This window comes from Erinaceus europaeus, chromosome 9 (genome assembly GCF_950295315.1).
Source record: "Erinaceus europaeus chromosome 9, mEriEur2.1, whole genome shotgun sequence".
Classification (NCBI taxonomy): Eukaryota; Metazoa; Chordata; class Mammalia; order Eulipotyphla; family Erinaceidae; genus Erinaceus; species Erinaceus europaeus.
The window spans coordinates 38,796,454-38,810,896 of NC_080170.1; the positions used below are offsets into that span (position 1 = coordinate 38,796,454).

Here is a 14,443-nt window from a genome sequence, read left to right on the forward strand (position 1 = left end):
GCTGGAAGGGGCCCAAGGACAAGGACTGGAAGAAAAAGGGGGTGAGGTGCCAGAAACCCACTTACCTGGTGCCCCCAAACAATCCCTCATCCCACTGGACATGTGTTGGGTTTAAATGGACAGCCTTCCCTCTGTCAGTTCCCAGCTGGGGAAGGACATCCATCTCCTTGACAGTCCCCTCTCCTTACCACCCCCCTCTTCTCTCACCCTCCTCCTTTTCCTCTTCTCCTCTCCTCTCCTCTCCCTCCTCCTCCTTCGTCCTGGGGAGCTGAGGCCAATTGATTATCTGGAGAAATTTGCAACTGGCAGCACACAGCAGCTGCCCTCACTTCTCGGACCCTGGAGACTCTGGGGGGAGACCAGGCAGCCCCTTCTGTCTTCTGGGGCAAAATGATAAGAGGGAGGCAATGACAGGGCCCAAAGTCAGGGGTGGAGGATGAGGTATCCCTGTGAGCCACTCTCCCCAGACCTCCCAATCCTAGGTTACCACCACTCTCTACCTTTCAAACAATGGGTAGGTTGGTGCCAACACCTGGGGCTCTCCCCACCCCAACCCTTTTCCTGTGGTTTTAAAGGTTCTCCTGTATCAGACCAGTCCTCTCTCACTCAGAGGGGACAGGAGGTTAGCTCCCATGTGGAACCTCTGTCAGTCTGATCCAAGCCCCTCTTGCTGTGAGCATGTCATCAGAAAGGAAATAGCACCTTCAGGCCTGAGGGATAACTCAGTGTCTCTTCTTTCGTGGGCCCTTGGACCTGGTGGAGAACTTTGACTGGAAAACGTTGAGTATACCAGTAGGTGTTCTGTGGGACAAGAAAGTTCTCTGTCCAACCTTCTCCCCTGTGCTCTGGTGCTCTCCTGGACACCAAAGGCTGACCTCTATCCTTGGAGCAAAAGTCTGTTTCTAGAACTTCCACCTGCTAGTCCTGGTTCTGCCTAGTGGACTGCAAAGGATGACTGGCAAGAAGCAGTATTTGTAGATGCTATGCCCTTGCACTTCTCACTATGGATGGATGGGGGACACACACACAAAAATCACACATGCACTTCCTGCCTTCTTGCCCATAAAACTCAGACATGCTAATTTATCAACATTTGTGTTAAAAGATGGGGTTCCTAAGAATGTCACTTTCCTGACCAGGGCAGCCCAGGGAACCCAGGAGGGTAGACATTGGTAACTCAGGACCTGGGTTTGGACTTAAGCCCTTCTCCCAACCATCTGGACAAAGTTGGGAAGGTGTCATCTCCCCTGACTTAAGCTTTCTCTTTCATACATGGACTTCAGGATACTCTGGGATTCTTTTGATGTCTCTTCAGCACCCCTTCTGTTCTGCTGTCAGGACAAGGCTTTCTGTCTTCTGCTCCCAGCACACCAAGGTTAGGGATCAGGCATGGGCCCAAAGCAGAGGCTTAAAGGTATTCTGAGCCAGTTTGGGGGGGGGGGGAGATTGGGGAGGTAGTGTCCCATGCAATAGCTTCTCCAGATACTTGGGGAGTCTTGGGTCCAGATAGCCATAGCAGAAACAGGTCATCAGAGGTTAGAAGTGGCAAGTTGAAGTAAGGAATACCCTAGGATCAGATGGGGCAGGCTGGTTCTGGTGTGCCCTCTCACCTATGTCCTGTGGCTCCGTGACTGCTTCTCCATTCCCCCACCTACTGAGCCCCTTGAAATACACCCCAACTCATGCATATACACTTCGCAGTCCACTTGAAGGAACCATTGCCATACCTGGGGACTGAATGAGGTCACTTTAATTTCTCTTGTATGAAATCAAAAATCCACAGGATCAGGGTATAAAGTGTCTTGCACACAGGATACAGACCCCTTGGTTCATTGTTAAGGTGTTCAGATAAAAATGAAGACCATGGGGGAGGGTTATTTGGGTAGCACGACGATGAGCAAGGACATGGGTGCCCCTGGTTGGAGGGGGTCCATCATCGTCAGGCTTAGGGTGTCCAGACAGAAAGCTCAGCAGAGAGGATCTGGTGTGGGGAACAGAGGGCAATTCCCCATAGACTTAGAGTTGCAGGAGGAGCAAGAAAAGGAGAGAAGTAGCCAGGAAGGAAGCAAGAGAACCTCAGCTGAAGCTGCCGGGAGCCTCCCTCAACCCCAAAGTGCACAACTCGACAATAAATAATCACATTTATAAATAAATAAGCAAATAAATAGCTAATAAATAAGTAAATAAATAATATCCTTGTAGAGCCAGGAGTTGGGAGAGAGACTTGCAATGGCCTGTTTCTTCCATACAGGTCTTGGGCACTGACATGGTAGGGCCAGAGTGCCAGGGAGAGCTCAGTAATCTGGTGTGTGTGGGGGGGGAGGTTGGTCCAGAGTGTCCCAAGACAGGGTGTGTGGGGGGGGCTCCTCCCTTGCTAAAGACAGTTCAAGGAAGAAGAAAGTAAATGGTGCTCAAGGACTGAGCACCACTCCCTAAGGAATGAGAATAGGGCACTCCTGCATCCAAAAGATAATAATTGGGTGTGTACATTATGGGGGGCAGAGTCTAGAAGCAAAGGTGAGCCATGACCCCCACTGCCCAGGCCTACTTGTGATCCCTCCAAAACTGGCTTGGGGCCATCACCTCCACCCCAGGATCTGGCTTGCTCTTTCTTTAACTGTACACAGAGGAGACTACAATGGGGTGTAGGGGTAGAAGCAGGCAGAGAAGGGTCAGTGGCCATAGGGGTGGGGTGTGGAGACATAACTCTGAGGTGTATGTGCTCAACCTCCAAATGAGATGCAAACAGGAAAGGCTTCCCTAATTCCCCGTTAGGTCTCCACCAGCACCATCACACACACAGGAACTGCCCCACTAGCCCCTGCTCCCCAAAGCCTCCCTTCTACACTGAGATAGCCAGCAAGAGGCTCACCCCAGCAGGAGCCTCCCCTCCTGTTCTGACAAACCCTCTGCCATGGGGTGCCCTGGCAGCAGCTGGAACAGGCAGAGGGGGTAAAAATGGGGCTTGGGGGTTGGGGGTCTGAACGTTTGGATGCAAGGTAGGAAAAGGAAGTAGCCTATGGGAGTAAGGGTTGGGTGGGGAAAGCTCATGTGGCCAGCTCAGCAAACCCAGCAAGAAGTGTGTATGCCCCCCACCCCCAGCAACCAGTTCTGATCAGAGGGGTCTCTGCCCACCCTGTTGAGGAGCTTGAGACCTGCACCTGGGACATGCCATGGTCCAACCTCAGGTTCCATGGAGGATGTGGGTGCAGGAAGGAGACCCCTTTTAGGGCCAGATCTCCCTCCCCACCTCCAAGCTCCATTCAGAGCTGAGAGCACGAAAAGGGAGAGACTCTTCCAGGTGCTGGGGTGGAAGGGCCCTGCCAGGCACTCAGACGTCCAGCACATGGTTCAGGTAGGAGATGTAGCAGATGGCCAGGCGCAGGATCTCAATCTTGGAGAGCTTCTTGTCAGGGGGCAGCGTGGGCAGCAACTTTCTCAGCTCAGCAAAAGCCAGGTTGAAGGCCTCCACACGGATGCGCTCGCGGGTAGCGTGCGCTGTGCGATACTTGGCTGTGGCCCTGCGCCGCCGCCGACGCTCCTCCCGGCTCAGATGGGCCAGGTCTCTGCGGCCTGGCTCTCCAGACTCCAGGCCCCTTGTAGGGCCCCCACCCTGCCCCCCAGACCCTGCCCCATCGGGGCCTACAGTGCCCCCGCAGTCGCTGAAGCTAGACTCTGTCTCCGAGTGGGTGGGGGGCAGTTCCAGATCCATGGTGTCAGAATTGAGCATCATGATGGTGGCCCCTTGAGCTGTCAGGCTGGGGCCCCTTCCCCACCCCTCCCTCCTGGAGCCCAGATGCTGGAAGTGGGAGGGGCAGGAAGGGTCTAAGGTGGTGGGGTCTGCCACCGATCTGAAGGCTTCAGAGCAGTTTCAGGGGCCCATGGCCCAGGTTCCTGTGGGAGCCTGGAAGAGAGAAAAGATAGTGAGAGGGGCAGAGGGTGGGGTGGGGGGAGGAGAGGAGGGCAAACCAGAGCTGGGAATTGAAGATCTGAGAGGGGCTGGCAGTGGCAAATAGAGAAAGAGGGAAGATGGCAAGAGGAAGATTCCCTCCCCTCATCGAGACAATGACACAAAGGGGTGAGCAACAGCAAGGAGGTCATAGGGGTGGGTACACAACATCCCAGCAACAAAATGAAAGATTTAAATGTAGGACACAGAACCTGCAGCAGTGTCTAGGAGACAAGAGAGTGTGGTGACAGAGGACATAAAAGAATCACTTGGAAATGGCAACAAAAGATCTGGCAATGAGAGCAAAAATACAGAGATGAGGCAGCCCAGGAAGCTGATGCAGTGGATAAAGAATTGAACTCTTCAAGCTTGAGGTCCCAAGTTTGATCCCCAGAATGGCAGGGGGCAGAGTGATGCCTTATTATTATTATTTTCAAAGAATTTATTTACCCCATCTGCAGGGAGAAAGCTTCACAAGTGGTGAAGCAGGTCTGCAGGTGTCTCTCTGTCTCTCTCCCCTCTTCATTTCTGTCTAATCAATGAAGTTTTTTAAAAAAATTATTCATTCATGAGAAAGATTGGAGGAGAGAAAGAAAGAACCAGACATCACTCTAGTACATGTGCTGTCAGGGGTTGAACTCAGGACCTGATGGTTGAGAATCCAATGCATTATCCACTGTGCCACCTTCCAGACCATGAGTGATACTTTTTTTTAAATTCAGGAATAGAGGCTGAGGAAGCAGCACAATGGTTATGCAAAGGGCCTTTCATGGCCAAAGCACCAAAGGTCCCAGGTTCAATCTACAGCATCACAACAAGCCAGAGCAGAGCAAGGCACTGGTAAATATTAATTAGTTAATTAATTAATTAGTAAAATACAGAGATGGCATAACATTAATAATACATACAGTGGAGTAAAGAAGAGTTTTAGGGGAACTCCTACAACTCATCTATGGGGAGGGATAGCATAATAGTTATACAAAAGACTTTCATGTTTGAGGCACCAGAAGTTCCCAGGTTCAGTCCTCTACACCAATACAAGCCAGAGGAGAGGAGAGGAAAAAAGAATGAAAGAAAAAGAAAAAAAAAGAGGAAGGAAATAAACTCAGAAAATGGGCTTGGGAGTTGGGCGGTAGCGCAGTCGGTTAAGCACACGTGGCGCAAAGCACAAGGACCACCTTAAGGATCCCAGTTCCAGCCCCCAGCTCCCCACCTGCAGGGAAGTCACTTCATAGGTGGTGAAGCAGGTCTTCAGGTGTCTATCTTTCTCTCCCCTCTCTGTCTTCTCCTCCTCTCTCCATTTCTCTCTGTCCTAACAACAACAACATCAATAACAACAATAATAACTACAACAACAATAAAAAAGGGAAATGCAAGGGGAGATAAATAAATAAATAAATAGAAAAAAATTTAAAAAGAAAGAAAGAAAGAAAACAAACAAATCTTTACTACTGTTGGTGGGAATATAGTCTGGTGTGGTTTCTATGGGAGAATTGGGTTGGGTTTTCTTAAAAAAAAAAAAAGTAAGATAAGAACTTCATGTAATCTAGTTAACACACTTCTAATTCTTTTTTTTTCTTTTAATTATTACATCTGTCTTGATTCTTTATTCCAGAGACTGAAATCAAGATCTCACAGAGATACCTGTAACCCCACTCACTCCAGTATCATTCAAAGCTTCAAGATATGGAAGCAACCCAAATGTCTACGGACAATGAATGGAGAAGGAAAATATGGCAGACATTCAAAACAAGATTGCCCTGCCTTTAAAAGAAAGGCAATTTTGCCACCTGATACATGGATGAGCCTTGAGAATGAGAACATTACACTGTGTAATAAAAGCCAGTCATAGGAAGATATTGAAATTACTCTCGTATAGGCTCAACTTAAGAGAAAAACATCCAGCCCCTCAATAACCCTGGAGACAGAGAGAGAGAGAGACAGAGAGGGAGAGAGAGAGAGAGGAGAGAGAAGGAGAGAAAGACAGCCTGATGGTCTCTAGGGTCTGAAGAGGAGAAAAAGGAGAAAGTTTTGTTTTGTTTCCTATTGGGCACTATAGTCCTGCAGATTTTCAAGGTGGAAAAGATATGGAGATCTCTTTCACAGCACTGCAAATCGTTTTTATGTGACTGAACACTTAAAATGGTGATTTTTAGCAGCCCAGGAAGTGGTACAGCAGATAAAGGGTTGAACTCTCAGGCAGTTACGAGGTCCAGAGTTTGATCCTCAACACCTATGGATCACATGCCAGAATCATGCTCTAGTTCTCTGTCTCTTTTTTCTCTCTCCTCCTTCTATCATTGATAAATAAATAATAACCCAAAAGGTGGTGCAGTATGATTAGAGTATCAGGCATGGAAGCTTGAGGTTCTGAGTTCAATCCTTGTCACCCTACATGCCAGTGCTGCTCTGATTCTGTCTCTCATCAATAAAAAAAAAAAAATCGAGTGGGGGAGATAGCATAATGGTTATGCAAACAGACTCTCATGCCTGAGGCTCCCAAGTCCCAGGTTCAGTCCCCTGCACCACCATAACCCAGAGCTGAGCAGTGCTCTGGTGTTTCTGTGTGTGTGTGTGTCTCTTTCGGCATCTCTCTCAAAAAATAAAACAAAATAAAATAATAAATAAATAAATATATATTTTAAAATACATCCCTTAAAAAATTAAATAAGTAGGGAGTCAGGCAGTAGCACAGTGGCGCAAAGCGCAAGGATCGGGTAAGAATCTCGGCTCCAGATCCCGGTTCCTCACCTGCAGGGGAGTTGCTTCACAAGTGGTGAAGCAGGTCTGCACGTGTAGGTGTCTATCTTTCTCTCCCCCTCTCTGTCTTCTCCTCTCTCCATTTCTCTGTCCTATCCAACAACGATGACAATAATAATAACTACAACAATAAAATAAGGGAAACAAAATGGAATAAATAAATAAATAAAATTTTTAAAAAAGAAAAAGAAATTAAAATATAATAAATTAAATAAGTAAATCACTAAAATTGGAAACTTTCATGTTATGCTATCACAATCACTATATACATATATACATATATACATATATATTAATAATTAAAAAGGGGGAGTGAGCTAAACTGGAGCCAAAGCTCCCCAGAGGCTGGTTGTGCTCTAGCGCCTCCCAGCCCCGCCCTGCCAGCCTGCCCTCTAGGGTTGTTCCTGTGACTAGGAGTGGAAGGGTAGGAGTGTGTATGTGTGTGTGGGGGTGGGGGCACAAACAGATTGCTCATTGTGGGTGCACTAGCACATATGGAGCTTGGCACAGCTGCCCCAACACAATCCTTCCAAGCCCCCAATCCACCCCCCAGGACCCCTGCAGACACCAAACCCACCAGCCTATCCACTGGAGAGGAGACCAATCCTTCCTCTGAATCTGCCTCCCAAGCCACCCCTCCAAGCCCTCTGCAGACTGCAAGAATAATCAGGGAAAGGAAACTGGGAAGAACTGGGGAAGGAAGAGGTGGGAAAGGCAGTGGGGAGAGGTAGCGTTCATGGTCAGCTCTCTACAGCACCTTCCCACAGAGAAGTTTGTGGATGCCTTCTTGGGGCCATTCTGACTTATCTAAAGTGCCCCCAGGCCCGAAGAAGCACAGGAAAGGGGGTTTGGTCAAGGCTATAAGGGGCTTTGCTCTGAGGATGGGGATGCCAGATGGGAACTGAGAGTGCTCTGGGCCACACTTGGCTAGAAACAGTGCTGTCACCATGTTACCTTCCTGCCTTCTCCACCCCAACCCTCACCCTTGCCTTCCCACTCCCAATGCACAGCTCAAGCCATTTCTGAGCTGGGGGTGGGGTGGGGTGCAAGGTCATTAGCTGCTGACAGCATTGAACACACACCCATCAACACAGAACCCTGGTGGTTAGCCCTGAAATGAACACACACCCCAGATCCAGCGTTTGAAGGAATGGGAGAGGGAGCAGATGTGTGAAAGACCCTAAGTCAGAGCATCCCATGTATCTCCTGTCCAGCTTCCCCCCACCCCACCGCACCCCCTGCCCCCTGCTTCAGGAGTTCCCTGGGGAGGTTCGTCCCTCCCCACCCTCACCCCCCACACCCCCACCCCTGCCCACTCTGTGCCCTCTTTTCCTCTCGGGGCTTCTACTTGCCTCCCAGCTCCTCTGTACCCTGCACCGACGCCTGGTCTACGCCTCCTGTCCTATAGCTTTTCTTCAATCAGGTCCCCACCTTGAATGCACTTCTGGCTCAAAGTTCCAGGCTCGCCCACCCCACCCCAAATGAGTCTAGACAAGTAATGTAAGAGGAGAGAACAAGAGGTGATGTAGAGATGGAGGAGAGAGAAGGGGGTGGGCAGGAAGGAGGGGTGGTTAAAGTGTGTGGAGACATGCCCAGCCCTCCCAATAGCTCCCAGCCCCTCTTTACCTAGAAGGACCCTGCGAGGAGGTCCAAGCTGACAGGGCAGGGGCTAGGACAGCCCCGTCTCCTCCCGTTGCGCAGAGCTCATCCGTCTGCAAAGTTACTGGCTGGGTCCCTGAGGTTGGCTGGGGCGGCAGGGCATGGCGACACTGGTTTGTGAGAACAGGGACGGGAAGCACATAGTGGGGACGGAGTCCAGCTGGAGGGGTGGGCTTCGCCAGGTACAGGGGCGCTCACACCTGAGGGCCTGGCCCTGCCCGTGGATGTTCCGGGTATATAAGGGGACCCACACACACCCCCAGAGCCCCATTGGCTGGCCCAGCCCCCCTCTCATCAATATTAAACATCCAGACCAGGCAGCCATTGGCAGAGGGCTCTGGGAACCCCCCCAGGGAGCGGAAGGGGGGCAGGGGCTGGCCCTGGGGGGGTGGTGGGGAGTCGGGGAGCGGGACATCTGTTCCCCATGCATATTTCATAAGCCAGAAATGGAGAGCGGGGAGGGGCGGGGCTGGAGCAAGAGCCAGGGCAGACCCTGGTCTCCCACTCTGGAGCCCCCAGTCAACCAGGCTGAAGTGCCCGAGGCCCCCCAGCAGCACTTGACAGCTCCTTCTCAGGGAAAAGGTTCTCCCAGAGAATTCTAGGAAAGAGCAAATGGACAGAGGAAATAGCGTCCCAGAGTCCTGCCCTCACTCAGCTCCTGGCATAATGCTGTTCATGCCCTTGCTCTGAGCACCCTCATTAGGATCCTGCCCCTCACCTCCACACCCCCCCCCCCCAAGGCTGGAGCATTCAATTCCCATTCCTGACTCAGAACTCACAGGAGTTATTGTAGGCTGGTCAGTTCATCTAACCACAGGGATTGGGAGCTCCTGTGAGGTGGGGTTCCTAGAGAGGTGGACATGTCCAGGGGAAGGACAGGGCAGCCCAGGCCATTATCTGGAATATGTGTGGGGGTCATCAAAAGAGCAGAAGAAAAGTAAATCCAAAGTCACACACAGACAGATAATCCTAGCTCAGTGGCCTTCATGTGTCTGTGTGTGCCTGTCTGCGTGTGGGAGGTGGGAGCCGGGAGCTGGGGAAGGGGAGAGGCAGGAGCTTAGGTTCTGTCCCCTTCCAGCTGTTGAATATATTGGTTGAACCTAGCCCTCTCAATCTGAAAGGACCCAGGGCTGGAGTGTCCCGAGGAGTGATAGATCCAGTGCAGAAACCCTGTGGCAGAGTGACCTTGGACAAGTGACATCACCCCAACTGTCCCTTTCTATAAAGTGGGGTGACTTGTGGTCGCTTTTTCAATTGCATGGGAATCATGTGACTTTATTTAAGGGCAGAGCTGCTCTCAGGCTGTTGGGGGTCTTTGCCATTTCCCTGTCACCTGGCCAACCTCCTCTGGGCATTCTCCAATATGAGGTATTCCCCAGGGGGCATTCTACATTTCCCCCGAGTACCCCCCTCTCCCCACCCCCAGGTGAGGGAGGATGCCAGCTCCCACCTGGGCAGGCCCAGACAGGTGCCCCGGCGCCAGCAGATGGGCTGAGCTGGAGGGGGAGGGGGTGGGGGGGCAGGGGATCAGGTGGCTTCTCCGCTCTTGCATCATCATTGCCATGGTGCTGATTAAAAACCAATCTCCACCTAATGAGCCCCCAGCAACAACAATCCTGCTCCCCCATCCTTCTGTCCTCCACCCCTCCAAGAAGTTGGGAAACCAGAGGGACTCTGGGGAAGCGCCCAGGGGAGAGGAGAGAGCAGAGGTAGGAGGAGGGGAGGCCCCAGGAAGTGGCCTGGGATGATGCTTCGGGATTGGGGGGGGGGGCACAGGAGGAGGGGCAAGAGTTGGTGGAGCAGACAAGGGAAGACAGAGAAGTGTGTTCCTAGGCTCCCAGGCAGATGAGGATGTAGGGGAGACACAGAGAAGGGGGAGCATTGCCATGCCACTGTCCAGGCTTTGGGGGAGACTTAGCAAGATATGGGGAGATGCATGGGGAGACTTGGATCTCTGGGGATGACAGATCTGACTCAGGGGTTCTAGGGGAGAGGGGCCATGTAACATAAGGAGGGAGAAAGCAGCCCCTTGCCCCCAAGAGACCAGGGACAAAGGGGAGGTGCCATCCATAAACCCAGATGAAGTTGGGCTTGACACTGGAGCCCCCACATAGCAGGAAGCCGAGACAGATACAGGGGGAGGTGAGTCTGGTCTGTCCCCTCTGCCCTTTTAGGCTGCTCAGCTGTGTTCGGACTGTGTGGACACCTCACTGGATAGGCCCAGGGTGGGGCCAAGGTGAGCTGAGTGGAAGTTTAGGGACCAGAACCCTAGTCTCCCCAGGATTCTGAATCTGAACTCAACACAGATGCAGAATTAAAAAAAAATTTTTTTCCTTTATTGGGGGATTAATGTTTTACATTCAACAGTAAATACAATAGTTTGTACATGCATAACATTTCTCAGTTTTCCACATAACAATAAAACCCCCACGAGGTCCTCTGTCATCCTTTTCCAGGACCTGTGTCCTCCCCCCCCACTCACCCCAGAGTCTTTTAAACTTTGGTGCAATACACCAACTCCAGTCCAGGTTCTGCTTAGTGTTTTCTCTTCTGATCTTGTTTTTCAACTTCTGCCTGTACAGATGCAGAATTTGAAAGGGAGTGCAGGGCACCAGAGGGTAGAGCTGACCCTCTGTTTCCATCTCCATCTCCAAGGACAGGCCTGTGTAGCAATAGTGAGGACAAGACTACGTGCCTTATGGATCCTGGTCATACTGATGCAGAGCATGCTGGGGACTCCATAGAGATGGAAAGAGGGCCACAGCCCCCACTCCTCAAGGGATCTCATTTGCCAGTGCAGGAGGCAGTTGGGTTGTCAGTAACCCTAAGTTGAAATGAGGGGGCTGGGAAGGGGTTTCTGCTCCAGTGAGAACCGTAGGTGGATCTAGGTGGTGTGTGTGTGTGGGGGGAGGCACGGGTCCTGTGGACCCTTCCTCACCCTATCTTCTCAGGACAGTTAGGATGGGGGACAAGCTGGTGTAGAAGGAGCCACCGCCCAGTCCTTGAGGGGGAAGGCCTGGAGAAGCCAGAAAGCTGTGGGTTTGGCAGGAGAGGGGTGACATATGTGGGGAGCCCTGGGGACCCAAGCAGGCAAGCGGCTGGCAGGGAGAGCAGACGGCTTTAACCCTCAAGGTGCCAGGGCATTTGGCTCTCCCCAAGGCCAGAATGCTAGCTGGTGACACTGGAGGGAGAGGTCAAGGCTGGGGCGTTAGCTGTGTGAACATGGCTGGCTCGATCAGGTCACAGGACCAAGGTAGTGGAGAGCAGCTGAGTTTGGGAAGTGGCACAGCGGCTCTCGGTCTCCAGGTTCTCTGCCTCTAGGTGACAGTGGGCCTCCACTCTGGCTAACGACACAATCTGTCACTCTTTTTGCGCCAGCCGGCTGGAAGCCCCCCTTCATCGGGGCCCTGAGCCCTCTCCCTGGCCTCCAGGCCTATAGCCTTTGTCTCCTAGGCCGCTCTCCTTTCTTCCTCCTCCCTGTCACCTCTCAGCCCTCAGCCTCTCCAATCTCATTACAGCCTCCCTGGACCACTGCTCCCCCAGCCTCTGCTCTTCCCCCTCCATCTGTCCTGCAATCTTCTTTGTGTCCACCCATCTGTCACCACCAGCTCAAGCCCACTCCCTCTGGCCACGCCCACATGGCTCCCTTCTGCCCAGCCCTGCACTAGAGGGGCTTCCCCACTTCCTTCTTCTTCCCCCCACCCCTCTTCTCCCATTTCTCTTCTGGGTGGGGATTCCAGGATCCTCCCTGCCTGGGGCTTGCACAGTTGCACACAATTGCATCAGGGCCTCTGTCTGCCCCAGCAGTGCCTCAGGGGCTATAACAGCTTCTCTTTCCCGGGTGTGGGGTTGCCTCTGGCTACACATGCATTCTGGGGTTCAAAGCCCTGAAGACCCCTCTCCAAGGCCTTCCAAGGATCTTTCCACCAACCTCCTACAAGATGGCAGCGTTCCCCCTTCTTCTGTCCCATCCCTACTGTCCCCCAGAGGACCCTCCTGAATTGACACCCCCTTCCAGATTAAACACTCACATGCCTCACCCTCCAGGCCTCCCTGTAAGGGCCTGGAGGGCAGCTCTTCCAGCTCCGCATGCTTCCAGGGATTAGTCCAAGGATGTTGGGGTGGCCTGCCAGGAGTCCAGGCCCTGTGTATTCCTTTCAAGGGAAGCTCCTCCTTGCTGGCTGTCATGGGGCAGGCCCTCAACCTCTGGCCTGAGTGGAATCTCTGTAACTGCTGGTATGACCTTGTGTCCCCTGCCACCTAGGCTCTAGATTCTGTATTTCCAGGGAGGTGCCATGTCTCAGCCTTTCCTGATCCCAGGTGCTCTGTCTGGAGCCTCTAGCAGGCCACTCCCCTGGGCTGGTCCCCTCTCCTATCAACAAGTGACACACTCAGGGACCACTGAGGGGCAAAGTCCTTCTGGCTGAAAGTGCCTATTCCAGGGTGTGCCTGCAGCAGCAAGAACCCCTAACCCTTGGACGCCAGGGGTGGGGCACCGCTGCCAAGAAGGCCCTTAGCACTGAGCTAGAGGACCTGGGTATCATAGTCATTCCTCCCAACTTCCCCGCAGCAGGTGGCCAGGTACTGACTCCCACATGGGGTGAGAGGGGGTGCTGCGAGTATGAGCAAACACAGGAGAAGGCTGAAAAATGAGACTGCAGAAGACAGGGACAAAGCAGCTGGGCAGTCTGTATCTCCAAGATCCTGCTTGCCAGTCCCCATGGCCCCCAGGGTACAGGAGACAGAGGTGCCAGTTGCTGGTCTCCAAAAGGGAGACTCAAGAGGGTCTCACTGGGGGCCCAGCCTATCCTGGAGCAGTAGAAAGAGCCTGGTGTTTGAGGCCAGAGACAAGCTACTCCAGGCTCTTCTCTGCAGAGGCTGGGACTGCAGGGCCTACATCTGCACCCCACCTCTTGTGCTGCCCACGCCGCTTCCCGGAGCTGCCAGCAGGATGAGAAGCAGCCTTTCCTTTGGGAGCATGCTGGCCCACTGGCCTGCTGATGGCAGCTGTGCCTGGCTCTTGCCAGCCAGAAACTTCTCCAGCTCAGCCAGGAGGGGGAGCAGTGGGGTGCAGCCTGCATCCCAAAACCTTCCTTGCCCTGGGGGAACTGGAGAGAAACTTTGAAAAAAACTACTTTGGCAGCAGGATTAGGGCAAACAGCCCAGTGGGGAGCTGAGAGGCGCAGGCAGGGGCAGGGCCAGCCTCCTCTCTTGCTGTGTTCAGACGAGGGACCCTTGTCCTCTCTCCTGGGTGACCCCAACATCTGGCAGGTCTGCACTATCCTAGAACTTTGCCTCCACCAAGACCCAGGTATTAGAATATCTGCAAAGAGCAGAGTGCTCTTTCTAGAAGAGTCCACAACCACTCGTGTGGACTGTGTAACATCTATCATCTATGGAGACCCCCCTAATGCTTTCACTTTTATTTATTTATTTTTTTAATATTTATTTTTATTTATTTATTCCCTTTTGTTGCCCTTGTTGTTTTATTGTTGTAGTTATTATTGTTGTCATTGTTGTTGGATAGGACAGAGAAATGGAGAGGGGAGGGGGAAGACAGAGAGAGGGAGAGAAAGATAGACACCTGCAGACCTGTTTCACCGCTTGTGAAGCGACACCCCTGCAGGTGGGGAGCCAGGGCTTGAACCAGGATCCTTATGCGGGTCCTTGTGCTTAGCGCCACCTGCGCTTAACCCGCTGCGCTACAGCCCGACTCCCCCCCCTAATGTTTTCATGTGCCTTCTTGGGCCCCAGGCCACCAGGTTGAATTATTTCAGCTACGGCTGGGCTCTGCTGGATCATGATTCTCCTAGGGTCTTCAGGAAACCTCCTCACAGCCACCCACGGCTGAACTCCCGTGTTCCACTGAGTATCCAGACACACTGCTCACCTGGGATGTGTCTGTCCCTTCCCTCAAGAAGGGGCTGGCCCCTCACCTCCAGACCCTGGCAGCTGCCTGAGAGCAACAGACCTTTTTGTTCAGTTCAAGGGGAACAAATGACGTCAACAATGACTTTGTGAGGAGACAGGAAGTTCTTCCCAAGACTTCAGTTGCCCCCTTGGCAACTGAAGACC

At 52.4% G+C, this 14,443-nt stretch overlaps 2 protein-coding genes across 3 annotated transcripts; both read right to left on the reverse strand.

The window, feature by feature from the left end:
• Positions 1-1,757: 1,757 nt before the first annotated feature.
• On the reverse strand, positions 1,758-8,561 carry NHLH1 (nescient helix-loop-helix 1). Its single transcript, XM_060196953.1, has 2 exons — positions 8,336-8,561; positions 1,758-3,904 (listed from the first exon to the last, which is right to left on the reverse strand). Exon 2 carries the CDS (start codon positions 3,731-3,733, stop codon positions 3,332-3,334), a length of 402 nt encoding a protein of 133 aa, XP_060052936.1. The 5' UTR covers positions 3,734-3,904; positions 8,336-8,561; the 3' UTR covers positions 1,758-3,331.
• Positions 8,562-10,719: 2,158 nt separating this feature from the next.
• On the reverse strand, positions 10,720-14,424 carry LOC132540386 (uncharacterized). Of its 2 annotated transcripts, XM_060197689.1 has the most exons (3): positions 14,075-14,424; positions 12,400-13,761; positions 10,720-10,942 (listed from the first exon to the last, which is right to left on the reverse strand). In XM_060197689.1, exons 1-2 carry the CDS (start codon positions 14,168-14,170, stop codon positions 12,802-12,804), a joined length of 1,056 nt encoding a protein of 351 aa, XP_060053672.1. In that variant the 5' UTR covers positions 14,171-14,424; the 3' UTR covers positions 10,720-10,942; positions 12,400-12,801. The 2 variants fall into 2 exon arrangements, with proteins under 2 accessions (XP_060053672.1, XP_060053673.1); XM_060197690.1 differs by having other exon boundaries at positions 12,400-14,424.
• Positions 14,425-14,443: the final 19 nt, after the last annotated feature.